This window comes from Varanus komodoensis, unplaced genomic scaffold (genome assembly GCF_004798865.1).
Source record: "Varanus komodoensis strain SLA01 unplaced genomic scaffold, ASM479886v1 scaffold36, whole genome shotgun sequence".
Classification (NCBI taxonomy): domain Eukaryota; kingdom Metazoa; phylum Chordata; class Lepidosauria; order Squamata; family Varanidae; genus Varanus; species Varanus komodoensis.
In genome coordinates, this window is record NW_025335873.1 from 4,990,771 (window position 1) to 5,006,935 (window position 16,165).

At 52.4% G+C, this 16,165-nt stretch overlaps 1 protein-coding gene across 4 annotated transcripts in view; it reads left to right on the forward strand.

The window, feature by feature from the left end:
- The window catches only part of LOC123028217 (syntaxin-binding protein 1), a 67,984-nt gene that overhangs the window by 11,056 nt on the left and 40,763 nt on the right, over positions 1–16,165 (forward strand). For all 4 annotated transcript variants that reach the window (XR_006415632.1, XM_044439774.1, XM_044439773.1 and 1 more), the window contains 6 exons: positions 7,922–7,971; positions 8,602–8,683; positions 9,633–9,709; positions 10,150–10,228; positions 11,948–12,051; positions 15,672–15,820. Coding sequence is in view for 3 of the 4 variants with exons in the window: in XM_044439772.1 (XP_044295707.1) it covers positions 7,922–7,971; positions 8,602–8,683; positions 9,633–9,709; positions 10,150–10,228; positions 11,948–12,051; positions 15,672–15,820 (541 nt within the window). In the remaining variant the exon portion in view is untranslated. The remainder of the gene's footprint in view (positions 1–7,921; positions 7,972–8,601; positions 8,684–9,632; positions 9,710–10,149; positions 10,229–11,947; positions 12,052–15,671; positions 15,821–16,165) is intronic.

The following is a 16,165-nucleotide window of genomic DNA, read 5'->3' on the forward strand; positions in this document are numbered from 1 at the left end:
TGAGTTTTAACATAATTTCTTTCCTTGCTGGAGATTGCTTAAACTAGTTTTTGATGCATCTCTCATTCTCTCTGTTGTGCGTTTATGTATTTTTATCCACATGTGGTTTATATTGTATTTTAAGCTTTTAAGCTTTGTAAACCAGCTAGGATGGCTTGGCGATGGGGTGGGATGGAAATTTTGTAAATGAAGTAAAATCTCTCCCCAAAACAGGGCCAGTTTTGGACTGAGAGACCCAAATTCTAGTCCCCACTCACCTGTGACAGCTCACGGGACCTAGTCAAAAACTCTCAGCCCAACCTACCTCGCAAGGTTGTTGTGAGTAAACACACGGAGTGGGGGAGAATGGTGTAAGCCACTTTGGCGTTCTTGCAAGAGGAAGAAAGGTGGGATGAAACACAATGGCCGAAGAAGGATGTTTGTTATTTGCAAAATCACAGGGGTTCCCCTGACCCTGTCACTGTCTCGTTGACCTAGCTGGGAGTTTTCCCACGCAAGTAACAGCCCTTGTGGATGAATATTAGAAACAGAAGGAACGAGGGACCGGTGGCTGGATGGCAGTCAGGTAAATTAAAAAGATGTGGCTAGCAGTCTGAATGGCCACACCGGGCCTGGCAGAGGCAGTGTGCTTGTTGCTGGGGAGCATGGGCGTGAGAGTGCTGCTGGACGCCTCTCCTGCCTGGGGGCTCCTGTGGGCAGCGGCTTGGACCTTGGCTCCCTGGGCTGCCTGGCACAGCTCTTCTGGGTTCTTAGCAAGCACCCATGCTCCACCCCCAGAGGTGGGTTGGTGCGTTCAGCAAGAGGATCTGGGCAGTCCCCTAACCTCATCGAAAGAGGCTGAGTGCAGCGTTTGCTCCACGGCAGAATAAGCCCCGCTCGGTGTTGCTGGGGCTAGCGGACTTTTAACGTGGGGGGAACAACACCCCCTCAAGCCCACCCTGGATTGGGAAAAGGCTGCAGCGGGCACCATGGGGTGTGGAGCAGCCGTGGGGTCATATCAGCAGACGGAGGTGTGGGGCTGTGCGATTTGACCTGCGCCCCCCGGTTAGTCGGCCATCACTCCTCCACCCCACCCCGTTGGCCGTTCAATTCCCCTCCCTCAAGGCATCTGTCCCAATTTGTGGATCCACAGCACGCTCTGACCACCTTACGCTGTCTGAAATGCGGTGCCCCATAGATCAGTACCTCTTAAGTTCATTTTTGGTAGTCAGCCTTGCCTTGCTTCTTGACTGCTCTCTAAAGAGGGCCGTCTCTTTGGGTGCCAAGCAGCCGTGCCCCTCGTTGGACAGAGTCATATTGTGCAAGGCTGTGTTCCCTTGGAAGGAGAGACCGAGAGCTTTGCTTCTCTGGTTTGCTTTTCAAGCCATTGGCTTGTTGAACAAATTGTACAGCTTTGGCAGGCATCTCGGGACTGCAGAAGTAAACCCGCAACAATGATTTGTGCAACGATAGTAGCTCCTGAACAGCGTTTCTCCTCTAGATCCATGCATTCAGCAAAAGTGACCCTGCGGAATCCCCCCAGAGTTTGGACGGAGAAGGCTTCCTTGGTGGTGGCCCCCGGGATCGAATGCTGTCCTCAATGAGGACTGCCTGCTCCACACCCCATGGCACCAGCTGCCCAAGACAGCCGTATCACTCTGCCAAGTGGCAGTGCCAGCCCTGTGCCCGTTTGTCCCAGGCCTGTGTGGGGTTGCTCTCTGGCTCTTTTCCCTTCTCAGATCAAGGAGGTTCTCTTCCCATTTCTGAGGCAGAGTCTGCACTCCTGGTTTTTAAATGCGTGTGTTGGGGAGCTGCTTTTGCATTAAAAGTAATAGTTGCTGGAAGGAAGGATCTTTCTTCCACTGGCCCTCGCCTCCCCTATCTGTGCCTGTCTGCTGGGCGTAGCAAGGACCCCCCTTCCGGTTTCAGCAAGCAGTCCCTTCGCATCCCCGTGCAGCATCCCTCACCCCCGTCTGGTATTTCGTGAAGCACTTCTGAGCGCAAGGCAAAGAAAGGCTTTGAGCACTGCAGTGCAGCCTGGAGGATTAGCAGCTCTGCGAGGAGGGAGATGGCCGACGGGGCCAGATCATATTTGCTGCAGAGGAATCGGATCTACACCCTGCCCTCTGCCACGCGCGGAGGCTTTCTCTCTTCCCCGCTCCATTCTGCATCTTTGCCTTGGCTCTGGTCTGTCCCTAAGGCTCTGGTCTCTTGCGGAGGGTTCGTTCTTGAAGAGGAGGAAGAGACTAAACGAGTACTTTGTCCCAAGCCCCGCTTGAATCGAGTGGAATCCGAGCATCTGGTTGCAAGGGATGGCCTCTAAGGCCCCTTCCAGCTGTGCAGTTTCGTGGTGTCCCAGTGTTTGGTGCGTCTCCCTCTGGCAATCAAGTCAACCTGTTGCCAGGAAGCCCTGAAGCACCCCGGATGGGGCTGTTTCACAGCCACCCTGCCTGTTCCGCTACTCTCCTATCTGTCATAACTTGTAGGGTTCCCCTAAAACTATCAGATGTTTGGGACTGAAACAGCTGCAGTCCCTGGTCATTGGTAGTGAAGATTGGGGTTGGCGGGTAGCCAAAGTGCGCCGGTATTATTATGGTTAAAAATAAGAATTGCATTGCATTTATATCCTCTTGTGAGGAACCCAAGGTGGCTTTCGCATCCTCTGCTCCGTGTTAGCCTCAAACGACCACCCTGTGAAGTGGGTTCAGCTGAGAGTAAGTGACTGGCCCAAAGTTGCACAGGCGGCTTCAGGGCTGAGTGGGGACCAGGACCCGGATCGCGCAGGTCCAGCCTTCTCACAACCACTTGACACCGGCTCTTAACATCTGCAAGATGCATGTCTTGCAGAATTAGCAAGCGCTCTTGCTGCTCTGAGTCGGATGAAGTATAATTCTCACTTTGCCTTTTGCAGCCAATGGACTGCAGGAAGTAGAGGGGTCTTGGGAGGGCATACCATTACCTGCTTCTTGGAGCCCCTCGACTTACTTGCTCTGAGATGAGGGGGCTTGTCCAGGCGACAGTATGGAAGAGGGACCCCCAGCGGGGAAGAAATGCCATGCGGGACAGTGGCCTCTCGATTCTCAGTGGCATTCGAGTGCCTGATTCTGCCTCATCTTGGAAGCTAAGCAGGGTCTGGCCTGGTTGACATCTGGATGGGAGACCGAACATGCTGTGCATTGCCCAGAGAGCTTCGGCTTGTGGTCCCCTGGCTGGTTTGGCCTGCTGTCCTCATCGCCTCTAGCAAGCATAGTCCATGGTGAGGAAGATGGGAAATGGGACAGGCCCGAAGTGACCTGCCCTTGCAGATCAGTGATGTGGCACCCCGGAATAGAGAAGGATGACGAAGGTGATGCGCAGGGCCAGGCTTTTGGGTCTGGATGGAAATCCTTCAGGTCGGCTCTTTTCTCCCGCCATGTGGGAGCTTCTCCCTGAATCGCAAAAAGACCTGTGTGGCCCCCTCTCCTGCCCAAATGGGGCCAGGAGAGGGGGGTTTAATGAACCCCCGACTGTCCCTGTGAGGCTCTTCTCCTGGCTTTCCTTCCTCAGTGAGGAGAAGCCACACTGGCCTTGCTTCAGGGTAAAGAGAGCTCTCTCTCTCCTGCTCCTTGCCCAGGTGTGGGGGGAAGACCGTCAAATTGCCCCAAGTAGCGGGTGGCTGCCATGCAGAATTGGGAGAGCAGCTCCTCCCGGAAGGCCTCACATTGCGCCATTGGTCTGGTAGCGGCCAAGTGCTCTGGGTAAGGTGACTTTGTCCTTCCTGGCTGCATGGAGGCTTTGTAGGACAAGAGCGTTGCTCGCTCCTGGCTCAGGAACCAAGATCGGAGAGGCGCTACCTGCCCGACTGAGCCATCTGTCCCCCAGTTCCCTGCTAGCAACCTGCCATCCCAGGAAACCAGGCAGATCACCACCTTTTCCACCGAGAGAGCAGCTCCAGCTTGGCTCGCCTGTGGACTCTGGCACTCGCCCAGCACTGATCGGCTTGGTGTCGGGAATGATCTGGCAGGATAAGGCAAGGCTGAAACTGCAACCAGAACCCCGGCCAAGAAGGCAAGGTAGTGACTCCATATCGGGGTCTGTCTGTCTGTGCGCCGGATGAAAGACTTTTCTTTCGGGGAAGCGGTTCCCACACCCCAAGAAGGAGCTCCCCATTCCCAGGATCTGAGGTGCGGCGGAAATGCCCAATGGCATGAAGGAATAATCTTGTGTGTATCAAGTGTTTAAGGATGCACACAATTCTCTCACTGTGTGTAGTTCCGTTAAGCCTTTTCATCCAACCCACCTGTTGTTGAGTAGCCTTCCCAACCTGGAGGTGCCTTCCAGAAGTTCTGTCCAACTTGACTTGGGGTCTTGACAGCTGTAGAGCCGCAGACCTGCCTGGGGAAGACTTTGGCCGGGGGGAAGGGGGAACAGGAAGCAGGACCCCTGTCCATGCTGTCAGGGGCTTCTGATTCTTGAAGTCCAAACCTTGTGGACCTTCTGGCCACCCTTGTCTTGCCCAAGGCCACACTGTCTTTCAAGTTCAGTATTGTCAACTCCTGGTAGGGGCTCTCTGGGAGCCAAATCCTCTCCTTCATCTAGTGCCTTCACCTAGAGATGCCAAATACTGAACCTGTGACCTGAATACAAAGCCCGTGCAATCTCGCCAAGCCGGGGATCCTTTCCACAGGCAGACCAGCTCTTGGGAGAGCTGTAAACCAACCATTTCTGGATAGCTCCAGGCACCCTCTCAAGGCAGGAGAGTTGCTGCAGCAGAGCGGGGCCACCTACAGAGGCAGTGTGTGATACTTCTTTGCTCTAGGTGGCTAGAAAGATCCCACTGGTGGTGGAGTCCTGGTTGAGTCCTCCAAGCTGCTGGTGTTTGGCCCTGAAGAAGCTGGCAATTTCTCAAGGAACCAAGGTTCAGGCTGGATGCCAGGAAGCACTTCCTGATGGTTAGGGCCCCGAGGGTGTGGAATGGGCTTCCACGAGAGGTCGTTGAGGCCCCATCGGTGCAGGTGTTCAAGGATAGGCTGGATGTCCACATGGTGGGCATGTCGTGAGCGGAGCCGACTGGAGCCAGGGGTCAGACTAGATGACCCGGGAGACCCCTTCTGACTCGCTCTGTTTCCATGTTTCCTGATGTTTGCTTTGCTCACAAGGAGACCTTTACACATATGTGGGAAAAGTAGGGTGTGGATGTCCACCTGTAAGCAGAAGAGGCCTGGTCTTTCCTGCAACCTCATAGTGCAGGCCATGACCAGAGGAAAGGAAGTTGATGTAAGCCTGTGGTTTTGGTTGCCAGGCAGGGCTGTACCCGCTCCAGTGCGTGATCTCCCTCTCCCTCTCCCTCTCCCTCTCCCTCTCCCTCTCTGTCTCTCTCTGAGCTTGATGAAGCAAGCAGAATACTTCTGTTGAGAAGTTCCTGGAAGTGCCCAGCACTCCCCCTGTGAGGCGGAGGGGAAGGGTTTCCTCCTTTTGTCCCAGAAGGTGCTTGCTGAAAGAAAACAACTGGAAGCGTTCCAAAGCGATACCAAATTGCCTTGCGCTTCACGGTGGCCTTGCGGAAGTGCCCTGAGATGAAAATTTTGGGAGGGCAGATAGCAGCTGCGGTGGCTTCAAAACCATGGTGGAAGGGTCACTCTTGCAGGACAGACTTCCTTGACCTCCTCTGACACAATGCTTGCTTTCAGAATGATCTGGAATGATTCTCAAGGCAGCATTGGCAGAAGGAAAATGTATTTATGGTGTTCCTGTGTTGTTTTCTGGAACCCTTCGGAGGAGGAAGAGGAAGAAGAGGATGACCATGACCTCCAGCACGACCACCACTGCCACCTCCTCATAAAACACTGAGAGCAACATTATAATATTTAAGTAAACACATTTGTTCAGTCGCAATCAATGCAATATTATTAATCGAAAACCAATGTGGATTCTTTGGAAAGAACAAGAGTCATTTGGAATCTGGAATCTTCCTTATGGACCATTCTAAGAGAACTCCTTCCCTTGTTACCTCCAGAGGGTCAGTTCCGAGCATAATTTTGCAAGAACAGATGTCATTTCTTAATTAGAAGCGCTTCCAGATGGAGAGTTCCTAGCAGTAGCAATCACAGGGTAACGTGGAGCTAATCTGTCTTTTCTGCCTCCGTTGATTTTTTTTTCCGGGGGGAGGGGGGCGGGAGGTACTGGTGGGGATATATGAGAGGAAATATGAGAAAATGCAACAATTGTTTGGACTGCCTTTAAAATTTGCGGGCTTCCCAGAAACACTAAGGATCCACAGTGGATTCAAAGGAGCTCAAATGCCTAAAACTCCCAAACATGGATTCTGCAGCTGACTAGCTTTTCAGTTTGTGCAGATTGCGTAGACTTGCAGAGTGACCTTTTCCTTTTAGGCAAGTCATTGAAAAGAAAATGCATTGAATTATGCAAGTCTATGAATAGAAAAGTACATAAAATGCATCGCATTAATTCAAAATGCACTTTCCCCATCACTTAAAACATGAAAATATGACAAACGAATGAGCATATTTGTTGTGTACGAATCTGGGAGTGCAAATTTTCACAATGCCGAATCGTTGCAAATTCGCGCCAGTGCGTGGACATGGAAGGAGTTGTGCAAGATTCTGCTCTGTCGGGTGGCGGATGGCAAGACATCGAGCTGCCCAAAAACTCCTGACATGCACTGGAGTAGATGTGCGATGCCCATGCCGCCCTGGGAAGCGTCCTGGCCCGTCCCCGGTAAGGAATTCACCCCACGGCCTTGGGGCCTCCTGCAAACACAGCTCCGGTCCGACGTGGAAGGCAGAGGTGGAGAGGGAATGCCGTCTGTGGAGGCCCGAGTGTCTGCCTGTCACCTCCGCTTATGCAAGCTGTCCGTAAAGGAGGAGGCCAAATGCGATTTGCCTTGGATTACGAGGAGATCGCCTGGAGCCACTTTGTTCTTGCTTCTAAATGAGGCGCCCGTGCCCGTCCTGCGTGTCTCAGATTAGAGTGAGGAGGAGAGTGTTGCTGCGTTGGCACCGACTTCAGGCTGGCTCAGCGATTCAGGGGCATGTTTGTGGTGTGGGCTACGGATTCCTCCTTCCCGTTTTCATCTTGCTTCCCTCCGTCCACCTCCCCCCCCAACCCGGTCAAGACACTGAGCACAAGGCAGAGGTGGAATTGCAGCCCTGACCTATGCGGACACCTCCGCCAGGAGCTCTTCTGTGCAGGAAGGCAATGTCCTCGTTAGGAATAAGTTTGGTAATTTTGTTTTAATGGAGTCAGGAGGAGCAGGGGGCCTAGAGGGGCACCAAGGAAGGTTTCTGTGGGCCACCACGTTGGAGACCCCAAATTATATTGTTTTATATTGTTACTTTGTTGCTATTTATTGTTGTGAGCCGCCCCGAGGCTTCGGCGAATGGGGCGGCATAGAAGCTTCCTAAATAAATAAAAACAAATAAATTTCAGGCTGCCTCAGAGTGAGAACTGGGCCAAAGCCTGGTTCTAGTGTAGGGTGGCCACTTCAACACAGTCTTCTCCAGAGAGTCTGGCCTTCTCATGACGTGCCCGAATTAAGACAGGCTCAGTTTTGTCCTTTTCACTTCTAGGGCAAGCTCCGGCTCGATTGGATCTAGGACCCCCTTGATTGTCTCTCTGCCAGTCCAGGGGATTTGCAAAGATCCATGTTTCAAACCCATCTATTTTCTTCCCTGTCCAGCTTTCTCATCCATGCACTGTGATGGGGAATACAATTCCATGGGTGACCTTGGGCTTATGCTCCAGTGAAACCCTCCTATGCTGCCTTGTCTTCAACAGGACTTGGGCTGGACAGACTTTCCAGCAGAGCATCTCTTCGGAAAGAGGACTGTCCTTTGCAAAGTGTGGCACGTGGCTACCATAGCTTGGAAGGAGACCATGTCAAGTGACCATGAAGTTGCAGAACTTCTGTTTCTGACCTGTACCTCCCCTCCTTTTTTCACAGAGATTATGGCTGATGTGATAAAGAAGGTGAAGAAGAAGGGAGAATGGAAGGTGAGACACGTAATCCAAGAAGACGGCGGGCTATTGCATTGTGCCCTTTTTGCCCTCCTTCAGTAGAGAAGGATGAGCTCAGCAGGCTCAAGGCATGCACGTCCCATAGTATTGGGACACCAGCTCCAGTGCAGGATTTGGCCTCCCAGCCAGTGGCTTCACTTGAAACATAACCAAGAAAACAGACCCCCTAAATTTCTGGTTCTTAGGTTTTTTGTGGAATGGTTTGACTTGGGATACGGTTGGAGCACCGTATCAAAAGGGTCTTCCAGGAGGGTAGGGCTTCCCCGTCTTGGGAGTATGTGTTGCCCAAAGAGCCCCCTTGATGTACGAGACCACCTCCTGCCCAGCCCACCCCCTGCCCAGCACGTTCGGGCTCTCTGGACCAATTCGACGCCAAGTAGGGCCGTCTCTCTGGCCAGCCTTCTCGGCCGATCATCTGCCCTTCAGATGGTTTGGGCTTCAGTTTCCATAGGCCACCCCAAGCAAAGCCAGTGGCCAAGAGCGCTGGGAGTTGTGATCCGAAATACTCAGAGGGCACCAAGCTGAGGAGGCTGTTTTCGGGCGGACCAAGCACAGACCCTCTGTTGAACCCACAATGCCTGCCTCTCTCCGTCTTGTCCTCTCCAGGTGCTGGTAGTGGATCAGCTCAGCATGCGGATGTTGTCCTCCTGCTGCAAAATGACGGACATCATGACCGAGGGGATAACAAGTGAGTGCAGCACTGGGGGGGCGTAAGGTGTGTCCTGCAGCAGCGGCAGGTTGGACCCGATGGCCTTCATGGTCCCTTCCAGCTCTGCTATTCCACGGTTCGTCCACCGGAACTTCTCTTTCATCTGCTGAGCTATTTCTGGGCCAAACTAGGTATCATGTCTTATAGTTTGGCGTTGTGCAGCTGTTTTCCAAATCATCACCACCAGGTGAAGACTCTGGGGTGGGTTTAGTGAGACGCTAACCCTTTCCTGTCTGCTGCATTCTCAATCCAGATTAAGCCCTGCCTGTGCCCGTGTTCTGGAACAGAAAGCTCCCCATGCGAGCGGGTCTTCTAGGTCTCACTGAGGCCACAGCCGAGGGCAAAGGGTCACAGCTGCTTCCCTCCACATTATAGTCAGGGTCCAGCTGGCTTCCCTCCTGTCGGCAGGTCCGCTGTTGGTTAGAGCCTCTGTGTAGCCAGGGGTGCCCGACCCTGCTCATCTGGGAAGCGAAGTGAAGCAGGGCCAGGCCTGGCTGAAGCCTGGGTGGGTGACTCAGTTGTCGTAAGCCGCCCGGAGAGCTTTGGCGACGGGCGGCGCAGAGGTGCCATGTGATGGTGAGGCTGAAGCCAGGCTATGCAGAACTTCAGTATGTGGCCGAAGCCACATCTGCTTGGCATCCTGTCCCTTCAGTGCCCCTTCTCGGGGAATACTTCGAGGCTGCCCACCCGCCCTGCAGGCAGGCTCTTTAATAAGCCAGAACCCCCCAGGTGCCACCCATTTCTAGCTCTGGCCATGCAGGGGGGAAGCAATGGGACAGAGCCGGTTCCACGCAGGGGCTGGTGAAAGTGCAGTCCGCAGGACAGACGGGGGCCAAAGCTAACGGTGGACTTGTGGGTGCCAGGGCTTTGGGGCACCTGCTGGGTCTCATTCCCCCGTCTTGCCTCTCTTTCACGTGGCCTGGCCCAGTTGTGGAAGACATCAACAAGCGCCGAGAGCCGCTGCCGAGCCTGGAGGCGGTGTACCTCATCACCCCATCGGAGAAGGTAGGATTCTTGCCTGGATGGGCTCGTTGGCATTTATTTATCATATGTATGTCCTGCCTTTTTGTCCTCCCAAAGAGCTCAAGGCAGCTTGCATGATCAGATGATGTCTGGGCAAAACCGCATTTAAAAACACTCTAAAACAGGCCAAAACCAGGTTGAAAGCTGAAGGCCCAAAATGGCGTCACAAATGTCATTGCCTGTCTTAAAAACCAGTTGGGACTGGAGCCAGGCTGGGAGTTCCGCTCTCTGGATGCCGCTCCAAAAAGGGTCCAGTCTTGTCTCCTGGTGATGCTTAGCTCTGTCTTTGGACCTTGGGCAGAACCATTCTGCAAACTAAGAAATAATAATAGTTTGGAAAACTGTCTAGATGACGAGTTTCTATCTAGAGCTCATCATGGCTGAGACAAAAAGCTGACCTCCTCCTTCTCCTTCATCCTCAGTCAGTTGAGTCTCTCATCAATGACTTCAAGGAACCCCCCAATGCCAAGTACCGGGCTGCCCATGTCTTCTTTACTGACTGTAAGTACGTTAGAAGAATCTATCCTTCCTTCGCTCCCTCCGTAGTGTGTCGGGTGAGGAACATTTGGCCCTTCAAAGGTCCTTCTAAAGTGCTCCAGACCTACAACTCCTAGCAGCCAGAAGCAGCATGGCCGGTGTTTCCCCGCCGTGATTTAGAGGTCTGAAGGTATAGCACCAAACCCTAATGAGTCTTACAGGCTAAAGGAAACACTTGTGTGTGTTGTTGGTATCAGCAGATTGGCTAAAGAATACGTAAAAACATAGAAACAGAGCGAGTCAGAAGGGGTCTCCCGGGCCATCTAGTCTGACCCACGGCTCTAGCCAGCTCCGCTCACGACATGCCCACCATGTGCACATCCAGCCTGTCCTTGAACACCCGCACCGATGGGGCCTCAACCACCTCCCGGGGAAGCCCATTCCACACCCTCGGGGTCCTAACCGTCAGGAAGTGCTTCCTGGCACCCAAATTGAACCTTGGTTCCCTGAGCTTTGCTCTGTTGAAGCGGGTCCTGCAGGTCCTGTCATAGGCCTCTGCCCACCTCCGTGTGACACCTCCTCACATACCTGTATGTCGCCAACAGATCCCCTCCGAGTCTCCTCTTCTCCAGGCTGAAGAGACCCAGTGCCCTCATTCTTCCCTCATTCTCTCCATCTGCACATGCATACCTGAGTTCGCAGCATCAGATTCTGATGCACCATGGAATTAAGCAGGGACCTGGGTGCCATCACTGCATCTGAAGCAGAGGCCTTCCACACACTAACAAACAAACATAGAAACAGAGTGAGCCAGATGGGACCTCCTGGGCCATCTAGTCTGACCCCTGGCTCCAGCCGGCTCCACTCACAACATGCCCACCATGTGCACGTCCAGCCTATCCTTGAACACCCGCACCGATGGGGCCTCAACCACCTCCCCTGGAAGCCCATTCCATGCCCTAGGAGTCCTTAGGAATACAGTTCTTAGGGTGCCACTGAGAATAAACTGTAGGTGAAGGACCCCCATCTCAACCTCAACTCCCCCAGCCCCGCTGTCCACACTATGGGAAATTCAGTAAGGGAGAGGTTTTGTTGTAATGTTGGATCATCCCATGTGAAATATTCCCAACACCTGGAAGGACGATTGGGCATGTCATTACTCTTTGCATTGCTTTTGAAAATCAAGGAATTTTCTTAGATTGAAATGTATAGAATCACATTGCCAGAATGATTCTTAACTTTGCAGAAAAGCTAGTTAATTCTGCAGGAAGAGGGCTTTGATCATGAGTAGGAACAACCATTTGGCATACTAGTAGCATTCAGATATAATGCTGCAAGATAGCTTAGAATTAGTTGACCTGCCTGAAACTTTCCCCAGTGAACACACATGTCTTTCTCCCCTTCCTTCCGTCCTTCCTTGGGCATCTCTGGTAGAGGTTTGACAGTGGGCCAGGCTGTCCCAGGAGGTGGAGACAGGCAGGGGAGGTCGGGCAGCCAGCTTCAGGATGCTGGAAGCACATCCTGCGTGCCAGATCCTGCGTGAACTGTGGGTTGGACGAGGGGGCCTCCAAGATGCCTTCCATGCTCAGGATTCACTCTCTCCCTTTATCAAATGGTGTGCTGCCTTCTCAGTGTGAGTGAGTCAAGGAGGGCCCTTGTGTCCTCCTCATTGTCCTCTTTGGGGCCACCAAAGGATTCTGTATCTGCTGTCTCACCACAGTGGGTTCTCCTCACCCTTCGCAGCTTGCCCTGATTCCTTGTTCAACGAGCTGGTCAAATCCCGGGCGGCGAAAGTCATCAAAACCCTCACGGAAATCAACATTGCTTTTCTGCCGTACGAGTCACAGGTGAGTCGGCAGGTGAGGGGGAAGGTGGGGCCTACCTTCAGTGGGCACTTTGCGTGTCAGGTGCGATGGTTTGTCCATTCCACCAAGGGATGGGGAACCGAAGGCCTCCTGGAGATGCTTGGGCTCCGCCTCCCATAGTGTCTTACCAGCATGGCTGATGGTCAGAGAGAAAAGGTCCAACGTCATTGGGGAGGCCGTCAGTTCTCCACCCCTGCTCTGGCTTATCACCTTTGGAGAAGCTCCATTTTTTAAAAGAACCTGGAGAATGCAGGAATTGACTCCGATGCTTCTGCTTGCAGAATTCTCCTGTCGTCCCTTCCACATGCCATCTCCCCTAGCATGGAAGTGTTGCGTGGGGTGGGGGGGAGCAGAACGGTTCACCCCCGTGCCATGATGAAGTCAGTCTGATCCGCTGTTCTTCTCAACACCCCGTGGCGGTGGCGCATCAGAGCTGAGGAACGATCGCACAGGCTGCCGGCGTTTGGCCTGGAGGAGAGCAGGCTAGGAGGAAATAGGGGACTGGCCTTCAGCCCTCTGGAGGGCTGTCCTTGCAAATGAGGGCGCAGCTTTGCTCGCTGCCACTCCTGAGGGCAGTACTAGAACCTCCTGTAATCCGTTTCCCTGGGGCTGGCGGGAGGGGAAAAAAAAGATGAAATCCTTGAGCACAAAAATGGGGAGCCTCAAACCTCACCGTAAGCTTGGTGAAATGTAGGGGTCTTAGGTACTCTTTTAGAAAATGGTTGTCTGTTGTGCACTTCGGGAGTAGAAATATTTCTGCAGAAGGGCTGGAAATGGATTTTTAAAATAGCAAAGCTTTGCATGGATACCTCTGCCACCTCTCTGCTCTGTATTTTCTGGAGAAGTTAGGTGATCTGTGCCTCTGTTGGTACTGTGATTCTTCTCCCCCCTTCTCCCAAATGGGTCAGAGAGGCATTTCTGGTCATGACCTCTCATTCTATCCTTACAACAAGCCTGCGAGGTAGGCTAGGGCAACTGAAAGGGGCTGTCTTCTGACTTAGAAGAATAGGCTAGTGAAAATCTGGCTCACCTCAGCCCGATGGCATGCTAGGGTAAGCTGCTGAATCAGCCCCGATTGGCTCCTTCCACCGGCAGGAAAGGCTACCTCTCCATATATCAGAAATGTCCTATGACGTTCGAACTGGGACCTGGGCTTGTGGCACCCCTAGGAATCCACAAACAGGTCAGAGCTGGCTTTGTGCTTCAGCTTATTAGCACTAGGTTCCTATGCTGGCTCTTGGCTTTGGTGTGTTTGCCCAGGTTTGTATGAAACCGGTGAACTTTTGCTCCCTTCCAAGGATTTTCAGTTAAGTTCTGTCAGTTACTGGGTTTAAACTCCGCTCTTCCCAGTCCTAGCCTCTTAACTCATTAAGCCCCTACCCCCGCCGCCTCTCTGAACAGTGCAAATAATGGGGGCTATTTCTGTGCCATGGGGTTTTCTTTCTTCTGGGAGTCTCAGGGAGGTTTCAGGAACCCATTTGAGTGGGGCCTGGCTCAGCACTTGCATGTGTGTCTTTCCCCTCTGGAGAAGGGGGAGTATTATGGAGTTACATAACTGCTCCCAGCTGAGCGATGAGATTCACTGCCATCGCTCTCTGAGTCTTTCCCTGCTTGTGGCCTTTGATTGGTCTGTTGTGCTGATGCTTGGGTTCTCCTCCCCGGTTGCTGATGCTTCGGTTCTCACCCCCAGTTCTCCACCGGTGCCCTTCTGCCATCGGCGGCTTCCTTGGCCCATCCTGAATGGTGCTCAGCAAGAGAAGGCAGAAGGCTGCAAGCCATCTGCTGCAAACTCCCCCTCTGCCTTGGGGCAAAGGGTGGGCGGAGGAGGAACGTGATGGGACAGATGGCAGATGGGCATCTGAAGCTGCAAATATTAAGCAGGCTGCTTATCTCTGGGTAAACACACCCTCCAAACGAGAGCTATTGTTGCTTGGGAATGGAGGTGCTGCAGAGGGCGGAAGCAAGGCATTTTTCAAACACATCTTTGCTCACGTGATCATCTGTTTCCTTTCTAATTAAAAAAAAAACATTCTCTATGCTCATAACAACTGATCGCATATCACAAAAGTGTCTCAATGCAGAGGGGAAGCATAGACATAGTGTTGTGATATAAATATATAAAAGAAATTCTAGTGTGCTGTTTGTAATCCATCTTACATCGTTAAATTTCCTCGACTACGATAAGTTATCCGTTCAGTCATATTCCTCCCTGGCAATATGAAATTAAATATGGAAGGAGCAGTCGTAAATATCGAGAAACTATGATGCTGATGGATACAATTCACAAAACAGTGCAAAATTACTGTTTTACTTTTGATAAGCGGCTAATTTATTTGGTAATACTATATCTCAGACTTCTCAAACCTGGACCCTGTTGGATGTTTTGGACAAGAGTTCGCATCAGCTCCAGCCCTGGTCAGAGAGGATGGGCCTTGTAGTTCAAATCAGAGTTGAGGAAGGCTGCTATACTCCCTTTCTTTTTCAACTGACCTATTTTTATAGGTACTGCATTAGATGTCCATTGATTTTCCAAATGGATTCTAGCTGCCGTTATCAAATAGAAACAAAGCGAGTCAGAAGGGGCTCCCGGGCATCCAGTCTGACCTCTGGCACCAGCCAGTCCGCTCACGACATGCCCACCATGTGCACATCCAGCCCATCCTTTTAGCTCAAGAGCTGGTGTGTCATGAGACACAGTGAGCTGATGAAGCTCAAGGTGGGTTTTGGGGCACTGAGTGGCCGCCATTTTGAATACACAAGCAGCAGTTAGGTGGCCCTTGGCTTCTTGCATTGTGCAAACCTGGGCGCTCTGGGTTGTTTCCAAAGGAAGGTCGGCCACAGACTGGCGCTCGCTGCGTTCACACACGCTGGGTCGGTTGTTGCTTGCCGCTTATGCAGAAGGTGGAATGGCGCTTCTTTGCGCTCCTCCAAAGGACAGGGCTGGACTGATGAGGGATTGCACTGGGAGCAACATCTCGATGAGCTATTCAGCCAGGGGGCCGATGGTCTAGGGAAGTGGGGGGTTCGCCATCCCTGGGGGTGTTTATACAGAGGCCGAGTATTCACTGTGAGGATGCACACCCCATGTGTGAGTTGTCTCTTGCAGAGCCAAGCCAGCCTTGACTGGAGGCCTGGCTCCGGGACCTCCAGCATCCCTTCCAACTGTTTGACTAACTGAAATAATATTTGCACGTCTTAAGAAAAGCACATGCCACCCTTCCGCAGACCATTCAAGTGGCTTACAAAAAGTAAATATGAGAGTAAAGCCAAAACTCACTGCGACAACATTGTTAAAAGCAAGAACATTGCAAAAGAGCGACAGAGGACTGTGGGCAGATTTGGATCAAGTTCAGAGGATTAAAAAGCTGTGGGGGAATAGGCAACCGTGAAGGGGTTTGCTTGGTGCCGATATGATATCAAATAGGGGTATTAAATAATCGATGTATAAATAAAGAGCAGGACTGGGTGTGTCTCTCACTTGCTCCATCTCAGCATTTCTTTTCTGTTCGGGTGGCTCACGGGTAAAATGGGTGAAATGGATGCAGCTCCCCATCTCACATCTCAGCTTCTCTGCTCACCGTCTTTTCCTCTGCCTGCTGCAGGTTTATTCTCTGGACTCTGCCGACTCGTTCCAAAGCTTCTACAGCCCTCACAAGGCTCAGATGAAGAACCCGATCCTGGAGCGCTTAGCGGAGCAGATCGCCACTCTCTGCGCAACTCTGAAGGAGTACCCAGCCGTCCGATACAGAGGGTGAGTCAGGGCTGCGGGGGTCAACATGAAGGCACACCCTGAACCCGGGAATCCAGCCCAGGGCGCCCCAAGATGGAGCACATCTGAATAGCTCCGAACAAGCTGGTTTGCTTCCTTCCCCAGTTCTCAGTTGTCTTAGGCCTTCCCGGAAGCGACTGGGAGAGAGGGTGCAAAGAAGCCAGTAGACTTTCTTTCTCTGCCCCCTTTCTCTTTGTCACATTGACCCATCTTCTGTTGCTGGGCCTGTAAGATGGGAAGACTCTGGGGGAAGGGAAAGCAGTGTCTTTATCTTCCAAGGATTCCCATCCCCTCCATCGCTGAACACTGAGCACCTCTGGATTTAGA